Source organism: Pongo pygmaeus, chromosome 2, assembly GCF_028885625.2.
Source record: "Pongo pygmaeus isolate AG05252 chromosome 2, NHGRI_mPonPyg2-v2.0_pri, whole genome shotgun sequence".
In the NCBI taxonomy this organism is placed as follows: domain Eukaryota; kingdom Metazoa; phylum Chordata; class Mammalia; order Primates; family Hominidae; genus Pongo; species Pongo pygmaeus.
This window is the reverse complement of record NC_085930.1, coordinates 107,920,714-107,936,088: the sequence shown is the minus strand read 5'-3', so window position 1 is coordinate 107,936,088 and position 15,375 is coordinate 107,920,714. Positions and strand designations below refer to the sequence as shown.

Sequence of the window (15,375 nt, the reverse complement as noted above, 5' to 3'; positions counted from 1 at the left end):
TTTTTTTGGAAAAGTAGTTTGAGCTGCAAACAATTAGCATGGGATATCTTTTCCCTGGAGGAGTGAAGTTGTTGTAGGCAAAGACTGAAAAGGAGGTAAACATTCTGTAACTTCATGTAGCTTTATTAGTGTTCCAAAATCTGTGAATATTCAAGCTCAAATAATTGTAATGCATACTTAATGTTACATTAGAGAAATTTTTTAAAAATTATATTACCCATAAGTTTACTACCTTGTTATGTTTGTATATTACCTCCCTATGTGTAAATATTTTTATATAATGCTTATTTATTTTTAAAGTATATTTATTCTAAATATATATCTTCATTTCAGGTTCATCGATTTGCCCTTCCAGTGTTACATGGCTGTATCCTTACATGATATTACTCTTTAGTTTCTAGATGCCTTTATTTAAATTTTATTATAAGGCAGATTTAGAGATAGTCTCAAATACTCCATAAGGAGAGTATTTCAGAATTAATATAAATTGCTGTTGATAAGAAAATCAAACTCATTGCTATTTTGGTTTTTTTTTTTAGAATGAACTTTTCAGACTATACGATTCTCTCTGTGTTCAAGAGTTCCGGGGCTGGTTGTTTAAAGAAAAGGAATATGTGTACTGTATTTTGCCTTTATTTGATGTTATCTTTTATCAGTAAATTACACATAAGTAGTTTGGACCTGGCTGTTGAAAACTTTCCTTAGTACATAATTTAAAAAGTTAGACTTAGGCCGGGCATGGTGGCTTGCACCTCTAGTCCCAGTTACTCAGGAGGCTGAGGTGGGAGGATGACTTGAGCCCAGGAGTTTGAGGCTGCAGTGAGCTGTGATGGCACCACTGCACTCCAGCCTGGGTGACAGGGTCAAAAAAAGTGAGACTCAGACACTAGTGTGGGTAACAAGCTGGAGAGGAGAATTACCATTAAAAATTTTATTTGTCATTTGAAATAGTGACAGATAAATGAAAACAGGTAGAGTACAAAGAATATTGCCTAGGGGAGAAATCAGAGTACAGATACAAAATGAGTAATGATTATCTAATTGTAGGTTCATTTTAAAAACAAATCTATGTCATAGACATCATAATAAAAATAAAGCAGCCAAGTGAGCTGGCTCTTAAAGGATAGATAAGCACAATATGCTGATGAGTGCCTATCTAGTTATGTGCCACCTACTGACATTTCAGTCAGTGACAGACCACATATGTGATGGTGGTCCTATAAGATTATGATACCATATTTTTACTGTATCTTTTCTATGTTTAGATACGTTGAGATACACAAATACCATTGTGTTACAGTTGTCTACAGTATTTAGTACAGTAACATGCTATACAGGTTTGTAGCTAAGGAGCGATGGGCTATACCATGTAGCCTAGGTGTGTAGTAGGCTGTGCCATCTAGGTTTGTGTAAGTACACTCTATAATATATAGAATTGCCTAACGATGCATTTCTCAGAATATACCCCTATTAAGTGATGCATGACTGTAATCAGGATTGTGCCCTGAAGAAAATGGTGATGACATCTTTCTATCAAGCACATGTAAGAAGCTTATCAATACAAGTCTATTATTTATTTATTCAGTATGTTAATATAATTTCACTAAACTTAATGCTTGTTATACTTAAAGAAAACCCAAAAAGTAATGGAGGAAACATGTTCCACAGTTATGGGGAAATAAAAATTAGAAAATTTCATTATAAAAGCTCATTTATTTTTGTTTCCCCACCCCGAGCTTTCCAAGTTCTCCTAAGGATAAAATAAGAATAAATGTGTTTATTCGGCCGGGTGCACTGGCTCACGCCTGTAATCCCAGCACTTTGGGAGGCCAAGGCGGGCAAATCACGAGGTCAGGAGTTCGAGACCAGCCTGGACAACATGGTGAAACCCTGTCTCTACTAAAAAATACAAAAATTAGCTGGGCGTGGTGGCTCACACCTGTAATGCCAGCTACTCAGGAGACTGAGGAAGGAGTCGCCTGAACTCAGGAGACAGAGGTTGCAGTGAGCCGAGATTGTGCCACTGCACTCCAGCCTGGGTGACAGAGCAAGACTCCATCTCAAAAAAAAAAAAAAGTGTTTATTCTTATTTAGTGCCTTACATGATTTGGGCCAACTGTGGTGTTTTTTTGTTGTTGTTGTTTTTCAAAATGAGATTGTGAATGGACAAACAATATTAAGTGAGATTATAGAACCTTTTTTTCTAGGCAATTTTAGAAACAGCTTACTCATTTACCTTTAAATTGAAAGCTTTAAATGAGCTTTTCTTTAGTTTGTTGACTAGAAGTAAAATCATATGTTTCACACACATACAGAGACATTAATAAGTAAAATGACCCCAAGACAGGAACATGACTGGAATAGAGAGTGGACAGAGAGGCGGGAGCTGTGTTCAGAGAATTAGCTCAGCCCAGATGACTCAGCGCACAGGTAGAGGGCCTGGTGTGGACTGCTCACCTACAACTGTAGAAGGGAAGCAGATAGATGGATGTGGTTGCTGATGGGTGTGTAAATGTGATCGGGGCCTGTGGAGGGCTTTTATTTTTACAGCACCATATAAAGTGACGTAATGGGCTGTGAGTGGGAGGAGGGAGAAATGTTGCATTTTGAGGGGAGTATGTGAAATGCCATCCTGGAGAGAAGGCATGGATGGCCCTGGGAGTAACTCATTGATGAAAGACTAGAAGTAAATACACTCACATTTTAAAAGTTATGCTGATGGGATTCAGTTTTTATTTTACTCTTGTTCCTTCCATGCGTTCTGGATTCTCTAAAGTGTGTATATGTTTTTGTCTTGTAATCAGAGGAACATGATTCATAAAGCAGTCAGTCATATTCTCTGCTAGATTTAGCTCTCTAAGAGCAGGCTCATCTGCCCTGCTCATCTTTGTGCCCTGGCTTAAAATAGATAATTTGGGTAAGGGAGCAAATATTACATTGGAGTCTTCTCTAGTGCTATGGGCTTCAAAGGAAAGTGAATTGGGAGCTCAAGAGGAGCCCTTATCAAGTCTGATGATACGAGGTAATAGAGATGAGTCATTAGCAGCTCAACTCATTGCTGATGTCATTAGGTACCATTTTGAAAAGCATTTGGTGTTCTCTTGTGAATTTGCCAGCACTTCTCCAATGCATACCCAATACATTCATACCAGGAGGTCTTTCCAGAATGTTCACAGTACCACGTTAGAGCAATACCATGAACATCACAAGGTCTCAAAGTTTATAAATAGTGTAGTTTCATTTTTACAAAAAAGCAAGCTGTGTGTTTCTAAGTATGGTTGCATGTGATGAAACTAAAAAGATAGGAGAATGGTCTCCATAAACCTGAGAATAGTTACTTCTAGGTGAGAACACAGTTGGATAAAATAGGGAAGGAGCAGATAAATAGATTCAGGGTTTTGGTACTGTTTTGAAGTTGGATGGTAGGTTCATAAATACTTATTTTATTATGCTGTTATACTTTATAATGGATGCATCAAATTAAGAAAAAGTGTTACATATAGAAAGTAACCATAACCAAACCTAAACAAATGTGGAAGGAGAAAAATTAAGGCCATTGAAACAATAAAACCTTTCTATCATACCTGCCTGCTCCCCAACCACAGTGTGGCAAACATTAAAAAGCAGACAATAAATTAGCCAGACATGGTGGCATGTGCCTGTAGTCCCAGCTACCTGGGAGGCCAAGGCGAGAGGATGGCTTGGGCCCAGGAGTTTGAGGCTGCGGTGAGCCATGGTGGTGCCACTTCACTCCAGCCTGGGTAGCACAGCAAGAGCCTCTCTCTCAAATAAATACACAAATAATTTTTTTTTAAAAAAAGCAGACAATATCAAATTTTGGTAAAGGTGAGAAGCCAAAGTAATTCTTGAAGCAATATGGAATTTCCTAATAAGATCAGATGAGGAATATACTCTGTAACCCAACAGTACTGCTCCTTAGAGCCATTTCTGCTTGTTTGTACAGAGATGTTTATTGCAACACTGTTTATAAATAGTAAAACTGCAAACAGCTGGCATGTCCCTGGACAGTAGAATGGGTAAGTAACTGTAATCTAGTCGTATAGTGAAATATTATACAGCCATAGCAGCAGCAAATGAACCTCATGACTATAATGAGCAAATAAAGAAAACTGAAAGAATACATACAGGTTAATTCCTGTTATGTAAAAAAAAAAAAAAAAAAAAAAAGTCAAAAGCTGTTCAGACTAAACAAGAGTTTGTTTAGTGGCAAAACTAGAAAGACAAGGGAATGATGAACTGAGTGGATAGTAGTTACTTCTTAGAGGGCAGTAAGGGAGCCACATGGAAAGGTGCTTCAAAGATGCTAGTGGGTACAAAGGGGTGTATGTATGTGTAATTTTTAAAATTATGATCAAATATACTTAATAAACAATTTGGCTTTTTGGTCATTTTTAGATGTATAATTCAGTGAGTGGCATTCATTTCATTCACAGTGTTGTGCAACCAGGATCCTGTTTCCATCACTCCAGTAAGAAATTCTTACCCATTTAATATCAACTCCCCATACTAAATGGGTATTTAACTATTGTAAATAGTTACACACATTATACTTTACTGTTTGTTATATTTCATAATAAAAACATTTAATGTAAGAGGTATGCCAATTCCAAAGGCTTTTGCAACCCTTTACTCTGGGAATGAAGTGGAGAGATCAGCCTTTAGAATTTCTAGGTGTATGACTGTTTGTATTACTGAATGGTGTAGGAAGTGTCCTATACCATATACTGTTATCAGTAGTAAGGGAAATAACTTTATATAAAGAAAAGCTTTTAGGGAGATACAGTCTTTCATACTGAGGTTCACCTTTTCTATTTCAAGGATAAGGTTAGAGTCAAAATTTCCATTTCTAGATAACCTTTGTTTAATTCACTTTGATCTGTGAATCTTTATATGCTTACCAGCTGTTATGGCTAATTTATAATTATGTGTCATGCATTTCATTTTTTTCCCCCTTAACTGCAGTAGCCTAGCCTTCTCTCCCCCTTTTGTGTTTCTTATTTGAAAGTTAATCTATTTTAAATTTATGTTTTCCATTCAAAGTAGATTTTTCAGTGATGTGGTTAATACTTAATTCTTGAGAAAGTGATTGAGAATATCAGGAAAAGGGAAGCATATCATTTAAATAAAAACACCATAGTGAACTTCTTAAACATACTACGTTCATGTCATAGGGTTATTAACTTGACAAAACTTCACAGTTGATTATAGTACTAAGGGCTTGTGAATATTCATGAAGATTTGTATACGCTGTCATTTTTTCTCTTAAAGACCATCATTAGGGTAGATAGATTCAAACAATCTAGAAACAATACTTAACGATTTCTATTATATGTTATATTTTTCTTAATGTGGTTAAGTTATTACCATGCATTCATGTTCTATTAATGGAAAATACTTTGATTGGATTCTCATCTCGAGGAGGAGCTGTTTCAGAGCTGGTGTGCGCTATTATGTAAGAGGTGAGATTAATTTTGTCAGCATGGATCATATCTGTAATTAATATTTTGTCTTACGGTGACACGAATGTAACCTTTTGTATTTTATTTGTTTTCATTATCATTTGATAGCCTTGCTAAGTATTTATCTCCTGCTTCATTATAATAATTAGGTAGGTCTTCCGTGCTTCAGCTACTGTAATTACATTGCAAATGTTAATGTGATACTTGTAGGCTGCTGCTTACTGCTTGAAGAGGAACTGATCATGTTGTTTGCTGGATGTCCGAAAGCACAGCTGAACTCAGTGTAGTTTTCAGTAACCTAACTTAGAAAGTATTTTCTTGTATTGCTTTTAGGTTTTTTGCATGCATGAAGCTAGTCATTTGGCTTTGTGCCTTCAACTTTGTAAACATTTACATTTTGAGCATTTATTTTCTAGGCTTTGTACTAGCAACATGCTTATTTTGCTAAACTAAACTATAAAAATCTGTATTAAAGCTTATTGTCATTATGAAAAGGAGTTTCTCCAACCTTTGTATTTTTTTTTAACCAGAATATATCAGCATATTTTATGGCTGTGAGCCATTAAATAAATTGTAGCTTGGGGCCAGAAAGTTGTAGAGATTATTTGCTTAATCTCTCTCATAGCAGAGGAAGAATAACATTGAGTGAGTGACATGGCAAAGATCACAAACCAAAATTAAAGTTAGCAACTCTTTTGTAACTAGATTTTCTTGGTTGGAAACATAGTTTTTGATTAAATTTTTGAACAGATAGTGCATTTACATATTTCAAATATCAAAAAGTATTTTTTTAATGCAATAAAAAATATTTCCCATTTCTGACTTCATCTGCTTGGTTCTTACCCCCTTCCCAGCTAATCAGATGTTAGTTTCTTATTTATCCTTGCAGATAATTTTTATGCTAATACAGATATGTGCCCTTCTCTTCCTCCTTTTTTAGACAGTGATAATATTCTATGCACATTTTTCTGCACCTTGGTTCCTTTTTTTCCTTAATATCTTTTGCAAATCTTTTCATAAAGATCTTTCTTTCATACACACAAACACACATACTGTCTCTTAGTCTGACTCTCACTTTTAAAAATAATTGGATGTTGTTCCTTAGTGGGAATTACGAAGGGAAGCAAGGATAGCCTGTGCCTCTGACAAGTAATCTCTTAAAGTATTGAGGAGTCATGTCGTTGCTGATTTGGCTCAATAATTTTGGCCCCTTCTGGTGGTATGGTAACTAAAACAGTGATACTTCATATATACCTGCAAATGTTATATGTAAGAAATATGTCAGAAAGGATGTTAGGAAATATTTGGCACAGTTAAAAATACATTGATTTCTTTCTGATAATTTGGTAATTTGGGTCAGGGACTAGCTTGAAAGTTGCCTTTGCTTAGCAAGCGTTTCTTTGTAAAAATAGATTACATAAACAGATTTTTAAAGGAATGCTTCAAATATTTGAAAGAACTAAACAGCATCAAGAATCCAAACACTGCTTTTCAAACTAGGTTTTGTGAGCATATTCATGGAGTTACAGAGGATCACATACAGATTTTTGTTTTCATTTTGATAATTAAAATCAGTATAAGCATCTGCTGGAGACCATTTGCATTATTATAACAAAATATTATAAAATAGCCTATATTCACCGGGTGCGGTGGCTCACGCCTGTAATCCCAGCACTTTGGGAGGCCGAGGCAGGCGGATCACCTGAGGTTGGGAGTTCGAGACCAGCCTGACCAACATGGAGAAACCCCATCTCTACTAAAAATACAAAAATTAGCTGGGCGTGGTGGTGCATGCCTGTAATCCCAGCTACTTGAGAGGCTAAGGCAGGAGAATCGCTTGAACCCAGGAAGCGGAGGTTGCAGTGAGCTGAGATCATGCCATTGCACTCCAGCCTGGGCAACGAGCGAAACTCCATCTCAGAAAATGAGTAAATAAAAATAAAATGGCCTATCTTTACGTTGAGTATTGTGTTGTTACTAAGTATAATTACCTAAATTGATAGTTTTACCTTTCAAACTAGTATTTTTCAAATTAGGATCTATGGACATTTTCTCAGGGGTCTTTGAGATTTTTTTTTTCTTTAAAAGATGTCTCAAGTTTGAGAAACACTATTTTAGAGGAATTTTGTATGTAGAAACAATCAATGTATTTAAGAGCAACCAACTTCATCTGTTTATTAATAGGTTTTTAATACTCCTCTTTAAGCCTGTTTAAAGTGAGCAAGCTTGTGTTAGTTTTCTGATCATGTATAATGAATTTGTTTGAATTGTATTTTCATAATGACTTTTCCACTAACTTGAACTGACTTAATTCTCTCCAAGTTAACCTGAATTAGTGGGTTTCTGATGTGTTTCTTTATGTAATCAGTATAGTTAATTCTTAATTTTTTTTCTATTTAGGAATTGATTCTGAAGGCCATGCAGCTAACTTTGTAGAAACAGAACAAATTGTGCACTACAATGGGAGCAAAGCTTCATTTGTACAGGCAAGTTGTTATGCCTGTTAGGCAGTCAGCGAGTTGGCCTTTTCTGCTTGGATTATAATTTTCTGTCATGTTGAAATTTCCTTCTTTTCCCTTCTCTGTTCTTGTGTAATATTTTTATCTACAGTGCAGAAAAAGTTCACCCCAAAAAAGGAAAATCCATTAATCTGGCACTAACCTGCTGCCATTTCCTGCCCTTAAATTAAATCCTTAGAGGAGAGGGTAGGCTAGGAGGTGCAAAGAGAGTTATGGAAATGGAGCCATCTGTCTGTTGGACCATTTACACGTATTAAGGGCAGTGATGATAGGACAAGCTGATGGCTTATAATTGACTTTACCTGCCACTGTGAGATGTCTCTTCTGTTGCCTTATGGAGTTGTGCACCAATTGCTGCTCCAGAGTGTTAGTGGCCAAATATATTCATGTGTTCATAAACATATCCATTTGAAAATGAATAAAGCAATTTTCTAATTTTTTCATAATGCCAAATTATGTAACAGATGTAACCTGTTAATTTTTACTCATAGATGAATTTAGAATTTCAAGGAAATAACTGTCTACTACACAAATGCCATGTATATAAAACTAGAAGGAGAAAAAGTTCTAAATGTTTTTCCATAAAATATGAACTTTAGGAGCAGATACACGTGGACTTTTAAAGTTGTTGGTAGGTTGTATTAATTTTTTCCCTTGCATATTCATTAATACATATACCCCTGACAATAAGTAAGGTGAGAAAAACAAGTATGTTTGTGTTTCTTTTCACATTTCTCTCTTTTCTTTTAGACTCGAGGATCAATACCTGTTTTCTGGTCCCAAAGACCAAACCTCAAGTACAAACCACTGCCACAGATCAGCAAAGTAGCAAATCACGTGTGTATCTTGCATGCCTCTTTTGTTGGCTAAAAATAGAAGCTTAATAGCATTATAATTTGCATGTAAAGAATGTATTTATTCCCCATAAATCAGCATTCAGCATCTTTGAGGCTCTTCTTCGTGGTTCTGGCACATAGTAAACCCCTAAACCAAAGGGTGTGTGGGTGGCATGTTAGAAATATAGAAAAACAAACTAAGATTGAACGGCGTGGCAAGTAAGGATTTGAGAGATCACAGTAAGATTTGTAACTATGCTTTTTAGAGTACTTAATATATTCCACTGAGGTTGTACTCAGAATTAAAGTGTTAGTGTTGCAGCTCAGAGTAAAATAGCTTATGATTACTAGATGACATTTAGAATAGCTAGAAGGCATAGTTCACATCCTGACATCATTCTTTTGAATATAGAAATAAGACATTTAAGGAGGTCCTTTAAAAATATTATAAATATTTAAATTATATTTATAAATTACATCGTGTACTCCAGTAAAATATGTAACTTTTTTCCCTCTAGATGGACGGTTTCCAAAGGCATTTTGATTCCCAAGTAATTATTTATGGAAAACAAGTTATAATCAATCTGGTATGTTTCTTATGTTTCTTGGGGGGGAAAAAAAGCCTTAACTTTTTCTCGACAGAAAATTTACTATTTTAACCATTTTTAAGTGTACAGTTCAGTGGCATTAAGTAGTTCGTAATGTGCAGCCATCATCACTGTTCAGTTCCACAACATTTCATCATACCAGACAGAAACTCTACCCATTAAACAATTAACTTCCTATTACATCCCTCCCCACAGCCCCTGGTAATTCTATTTTACTTTCTGTCTCTCTGAATTTGTCTAAATACCCCCATGTAAGTGGAATAGTACAATGTTTTTCTTTTTTAATGTTTTTAAGGTTCATCCATCTTGTAGCATGTATAGAATTTCATTCTTTTTTTAAAACTGAGGAATATTCCATTGTGTATGTGTATGTATATATGCGCACACACACACACACATATACATGCATACCACATTTTGTTTATCCATTAATCTATTGATGGACATTTGGGTTGTTTTCATTTTTTGGCTATTATGAATAATGTTGCTATGAACATAGGTGGTGTGCAAGTATCTGATTGAGCCCCTGTTTTCAGTTCTTTTAGGCTTATACTTAGAAATAGAATTGCTGGATCATATGGTGATTCTATGTTTAACTCTTTGAGGAACCACCATACTGTTTGCCATAGCGGCTGCACCATTTTGTATTCCTACCAGCAATACACCAGAGTTCCAGTTTCTTCATATCCTTGTTGACAGTTGTTGTTTTCTGGGGGGGGTGTGTGTGTGTGTGTGTTTAATAATAGCCATCCCAATGGGTGTGGAGTGGTGTTGAGTTGATTTACATTTCTCTAATGATTTGTGTGATTTTGAGCATCTTTTCATATGCTCATTGGCCATTTGTGTATCTTCTTTGGAGAAATGTCTACGTAAATCCTTTGGCTATTTTTTAATCAGGTTGGTTTTTGTTTGAGTTGTAGTCATTCTTAATGAAGTCTGGATATTTATCTCTTAGCAGACAGGTGCTTTACAAATATTTTCTCCCACTCTTTAGGTTGATTTTTTACTCTCTTGACAATGTCCTTGTATACAAATTGTTTAAGTCCAGCTTATCTAGTTTTTCTTTTGTTGCCTCTGCTCTTGGTGTCAAATTCAAGAAATTGTCACTAAATCCAATAACATAAAGTTACCCTTGTATTTTCTTTTTAAGAGTCTTTATAGTTTTAGATCTTACAGTTAGGTCTTTGGTCTGTTTTGTGTTAATTTTTGTTTCGTGTATGTGTGTCTGTGTATTACTTCTTAACGCTGGACGTGAGTTAATTTTTGTATATGGTGTAGGTGTAAGGGTCCAACTTCATTCTTTTGCATATGGATATCCAGTTTTCCCAGCACCATTTATAAAAAGACTGTTCTTTTCCTTTGAATGGTCTGTCACCCTAATAAAAAATCAGTTGAACATATATATAAGGTCTTATTTTGAGGCTCTGTTCTATTCCGTTGGTCTCCGTGTCTGTCCTTATGACAGGATACACTATTTTGGTTACTACAGCTTTGTGTAGTAAGTTTTAAAATCAGGAAGTGTGATAATTCCAACTTCCTTCTCCTTTTGCTAGATTATTTTGGCTACTTGAGATCCCTTGAGATTGCTTATGAATTTTAGGCTTGGTTTTTCTGTTTCTGCAAACAATGTCGTTGGGATTTTAGTAGCAATTGCATTGAATTGACAGATTGATCACTTTGACTAGTGCTGTCATCTTAATATTGTTTGTCAGTCCATCAACTCAGATGTCTTTTCATTTATTTATGTTTTAAAAAATTTCAGCAATATTTTGCAGTTTTCAGTGTACGTGCATTTCACCTCCTTGTTTAAATTTATTTTTGAGTATTTATGCCTGAGTGGTGTTTTTTTGTTTGTTTTTCGCTAGTGTAAATGAAATTGTTTTTGTACTTTCCTTTTTCGATATTTCATTGTTAGTATATAGAAATGCAACTGATTATTGTGTCTTGATTTTTGTATGCTCCAACTTTGTTGAATTTATCTCCAGTTGATATTTTGCAGAATTTTTAGGGTTTTCTATATATAAGATCATGTCACCTGTGAACAGAGATAATTTTACGCTTCCTTTCCAATTTGGATGCCTTTTTTTTTTTTTCTTGCCTAATTGCTGTTGCTAGAACTACTAATACTATGTTGAACAGAAATTGTGAAAGCAAGCATCCTTGTTTTACTCCTTTTCTTAGGAGAAAAGCTTTTGGTCTTTCATCATTAAATATGATATTAGCTGTGGGTTTTTCACATAATGGCCTTTATGTTGAGGAACTTTTCTTCTTCTTCTAAGTTATCCAGTTGAGTGTTTTTATCAAGAAGAGGTGTTGAATTTTGTCAAATACTTTTTTGTATCAATCGAGATGCTCGTTTGTTTTTTTTTTCCCTTCATTCTACTAATGTGGTATATTATACTGATTGATTTTTGTGTACTGAACCAGCCTTACATTGTGGGAATAAATCCCTTGGTCATGGTATATACTTTTTAAATATGCTGCAGGATTTGGTGTGCTAGTGTTTGGTTGGGGATTTTTACATTAATATTCATAAAGAATATTGGCCTGTAGTTTTCTTGTAATATCTTTGTCTGGTTTTGACATCAGGATAATCTTATCTTTACAGAATAAGTTAGAAAGTGTTCTCTCTTCTTCAGCTTTTTGGTAGAGTTTGAGGAAGACTGGTGTTAATTCTTTAAATTTTGGTAGAATTCACTGGTGAGTTCACTAGTAAAGCCATCTAGTCCAGGCTTTTCTTTGTTAGGAGACTTTTTTTTTTTTTCTGTTCGTTTTCATTACTGATTCAATCTCCTTACTATGTATTGGTCTATTTAGATTTTCTGTTTTTTCATGATTCAGTTTTGGAAGATTATATGTCTAGGAAATTTGCCAATCTGGGTTATCCTACTTGTTGGCATACGGTTGTTCATAATATTCTCTTAGATCCTTTTTATTTCTCAGAAATTGCTAGTAATGTCCACTGTCACTCCTGATTTTAGTAATTTGAGTCTTTTGTTTTGGTCATTCTAGCTAAGAGTTTGTGAATTTTGTTGATCTTTTCAAAGTTCAACTTTTAGTTTTATTGACTTTATTGTTTTTATATTTTCTATTTTATTTATCTCTACTCTGATTTTTATTATTTCCTCTGGTAGCTTTGGGTTTAGTTTGCTTTTCTTTTTCTTGTTCCTTAAAGTGTAAAATTAGGTTATTGCTTTGAGGTTTTCTTTTTTAATGTGTGCATTTACAGCAACAAATTTTCCTCAGCACTGCTTTTGCTTTATTTCATACATTTGGTATGTTGTATTTTTGTTTTCATTTGTCTGAGGTATTTTCTAAGTTCTCTTGCTGGGATTTTTTTCTTTGAACCAGTGGTTCAGTATGTTGTTTGTTTTTCACATGTTTGTGAAATTTCTAGTTTTCCTTCTATTCTTGATTTTTAGCTTTCTGTTGTGATCAGAATATATACTTAATGTGATTTGAATTTTTAAAAATGTGTTAAAACTTGTGGCCTAGATATAGTTTGTCTTAGAGAATATTTCATGTGTACTTGTAAAAAATGTGTATTCTGCTGCTATTGGGTAGACTAATATGGTCTGATTGGTTTATGATGGTGTTTAAATTCTCTGTTTTCTTATTCATCTCTGTCTGATTGTTCTATTGTTGAAAGTAGGGTATTGAAGTTTCCTACAATTTTTAAAAATTATTTATTTATTTTTGGAGACAGTGTCTCACTCTGTCGCCCAGGCTGGAGTGCAGTGGCATGCCTCCCTGGTTCGCGCCATTCTCCTGCCTCAGCCTCCTGAGTAGCTGGGACTGCAGGCACCCACCACCACACCTGGCTAATTTTTTGTATTTTTAGGAGAGATGGGGCTTCACCATGTTAGCCAGGGTGGTCTCAATCTCCTGACCTCGTGATCCGCCTGCCTCGGCCTCCCAAAGTGCTGGGATTACAGGTGTGAGCCACCGCACCCAGCCCCTACTATTATTATATAATTTTCTGTTTCTCCCTTCAGTTCTGTCAGTGTGCTTCATTATATTTTTTAGGCCGTCATGGTTTGTTGCATATATGTTTATAATTGTATCTTCTTGGAAAATTGACCATTTAATCAATAAACAATGTTCTTTTTTTGTCTTTTGTAACAATGTTTCACTTAGAGTGTATTTTGTCTGATACTAGTGTAGTTATTCCAGCTCTTTTTTGATTACTATTTGCACAAAATATCTTTTTTCATCCTTTCTCTTTCAACCTATATGTGTCTTTAGGTCTAACATGAATCTCTTAGAGACAGCATGTAGTTAGATCATATTTTTTTTCCACTTTGCCAGTCTACTTATTTTTATTGGAGAGTTAATCCATTTGCCTTTAAAGTAATTACTGATAAGGATTTACTTCTGTTATTTTATTTGTTTTCTGTGTGTCCTATAGCTTTTTGTTCCTCATTTCCTCCATTACTGTCTCTTATTGTGCTTAGTTGATTTTTTTTGGTAGTGATATATTTTGATTACCTTCTCATTTTCATTTCTGTATATTCTATAGCTGTTTTCTTTGTGGTTACCATGAGGATTACATATAACATCCTAATGTTATAAGTATCTAATTTGGATTGATACCAGAAGCATATAAAAGCTCTACTCCTGTAAAGCCATCATGCTTCCTTTTTATGTTGACATTGCAAATTCCATCTTTATATATTGTGTTTCAGTAACATCAATATATAATTATTTTTATGCAGTTGGCTCTTATTTATGTATATATGTATTTATTTTTTAGAGAAAAGGTCTTGCTCTGTTGCCCAGGCTTGTGTGCAGTGGCATGATCATAGCTCTGTGTAATCTTGAACTCCTGGGCTGAAGGAATCCTCCCACTTCAGCTTCCTGAGCAGCTAGGACTATAGGCACATACCACCATGCTTGGCTAATTTTTTTGTGTTTTTTATAGAGATGGGGGTCTCACTGTATTGCCCAGGCCGGTCTTGAACTCCCGGCCTCAAGCCATCCTCTTGCCTCAGCCTACCAAAGTGCTAGGATTACAGATGTGAGCCACCATTCCTGACTGCATTTGACTTTTAAATCCTGTAGAAATAAAAAGTGGAGTTACAGGCCAGGATTTTAATAATACTGGCTTTTATATTTGCCCTTGTCTTTACCTTTTTGGATTTATTTATATATTTATTTATTTTTTGAGACAGAGTCTTATTCTGTCACCCAGGCTGGAGTACAGTGGCACAATCTCGGCTCACTGCAACCTCTGCCTCCTGGGTTCAAGTGATTCTCCTGCCTCAGCCTCCTGAGTATCTGGGATTACAGGTGTGGACCACCACACCCAGCTAATTTTTTTATTTTTGGCAGAGACAGGATTTTGCCATGTTGGCCGGACTGGTCTCGAACTCCCGACCTCAAGTGATCTGCCCACCTTGGCCTCCCAAAGTGCTGGGATTACAGGCGTGAGCTACTATGCCCAGCCTGTTGGAAATTTTTATATCTCTATATGGCTGCAAGTTACTCTGTAGCATCCTTTCATTTCAACCTGAAGGACTCCCTTTAGCATTTCTTATAGATTGGGTTTAGTGATAATGAACTACCTCAGGTTTTGTTTATCTAGGAATGTCTTAGTTTTTCCTTCATTTTTAAAGGACGTTTTGCCAGATACAGAATTCTTGGTTGACAATTTTTTCTTCTTCCAGCATTTAAAATATATGATCCCACTGTCTTCAGCCTCCAAGATTTCTAATGAGAAATTGGCGAATAATCCTATTGAGAATCTCTTGTGTGTGATGAGTCTCCTCTCTCTTGGCTGCTTTTCAGGATTCTGTTTTTGTCTTTCAGCTATGTGATTATAATGTTTTTGGTGTGGGTCTCCTTAGAGTTCAGAGCTTGGGTTTGTAGATTCATCACATTTGGGAAGGTTTTGGCTATATTTTTTTTTCTTCAAATAATCTGTCTCCGCCTT

The 15,375-nt window shown here is 35.3% G+C and overlaps 1 protein-coding gene across 2 annotated transcripts in view; it reads left to right on the top strand.

The window, feature by feature from the left end:
- The window catches only part of SACM1L (SAC1 like phosphatidylinositide phosphatase), a 57,166-nt gene that overhangs the window by 26,300 nt on the left and 15,491 nt on the right, over nt 1-15,375 (top strand). For both annotated transcript variants that reach the window (XM_054481530.2, XM_063661973.1), the window contains 5 exons: nt 334-367; nt 5,379-5,480; nt 7,881-7,966; nt 8,750-8,836; nt 9,354-9,422. In XM_054481530.2, coding sequence (XP_054337505.1) covers nt 334-367; nt 5,379-5,480; nt 7,881-7,966; nt 8,750-8,836; nt 9,354-9,422 — 378 coding nt within the window. The remainder of the gene's footprint in view (nt 1-333; nt 368-5,378; nt 5,481-7,880; nt 7,967-8,749; nt 8,837-9,353; nt 9,423-15,375) is intronic.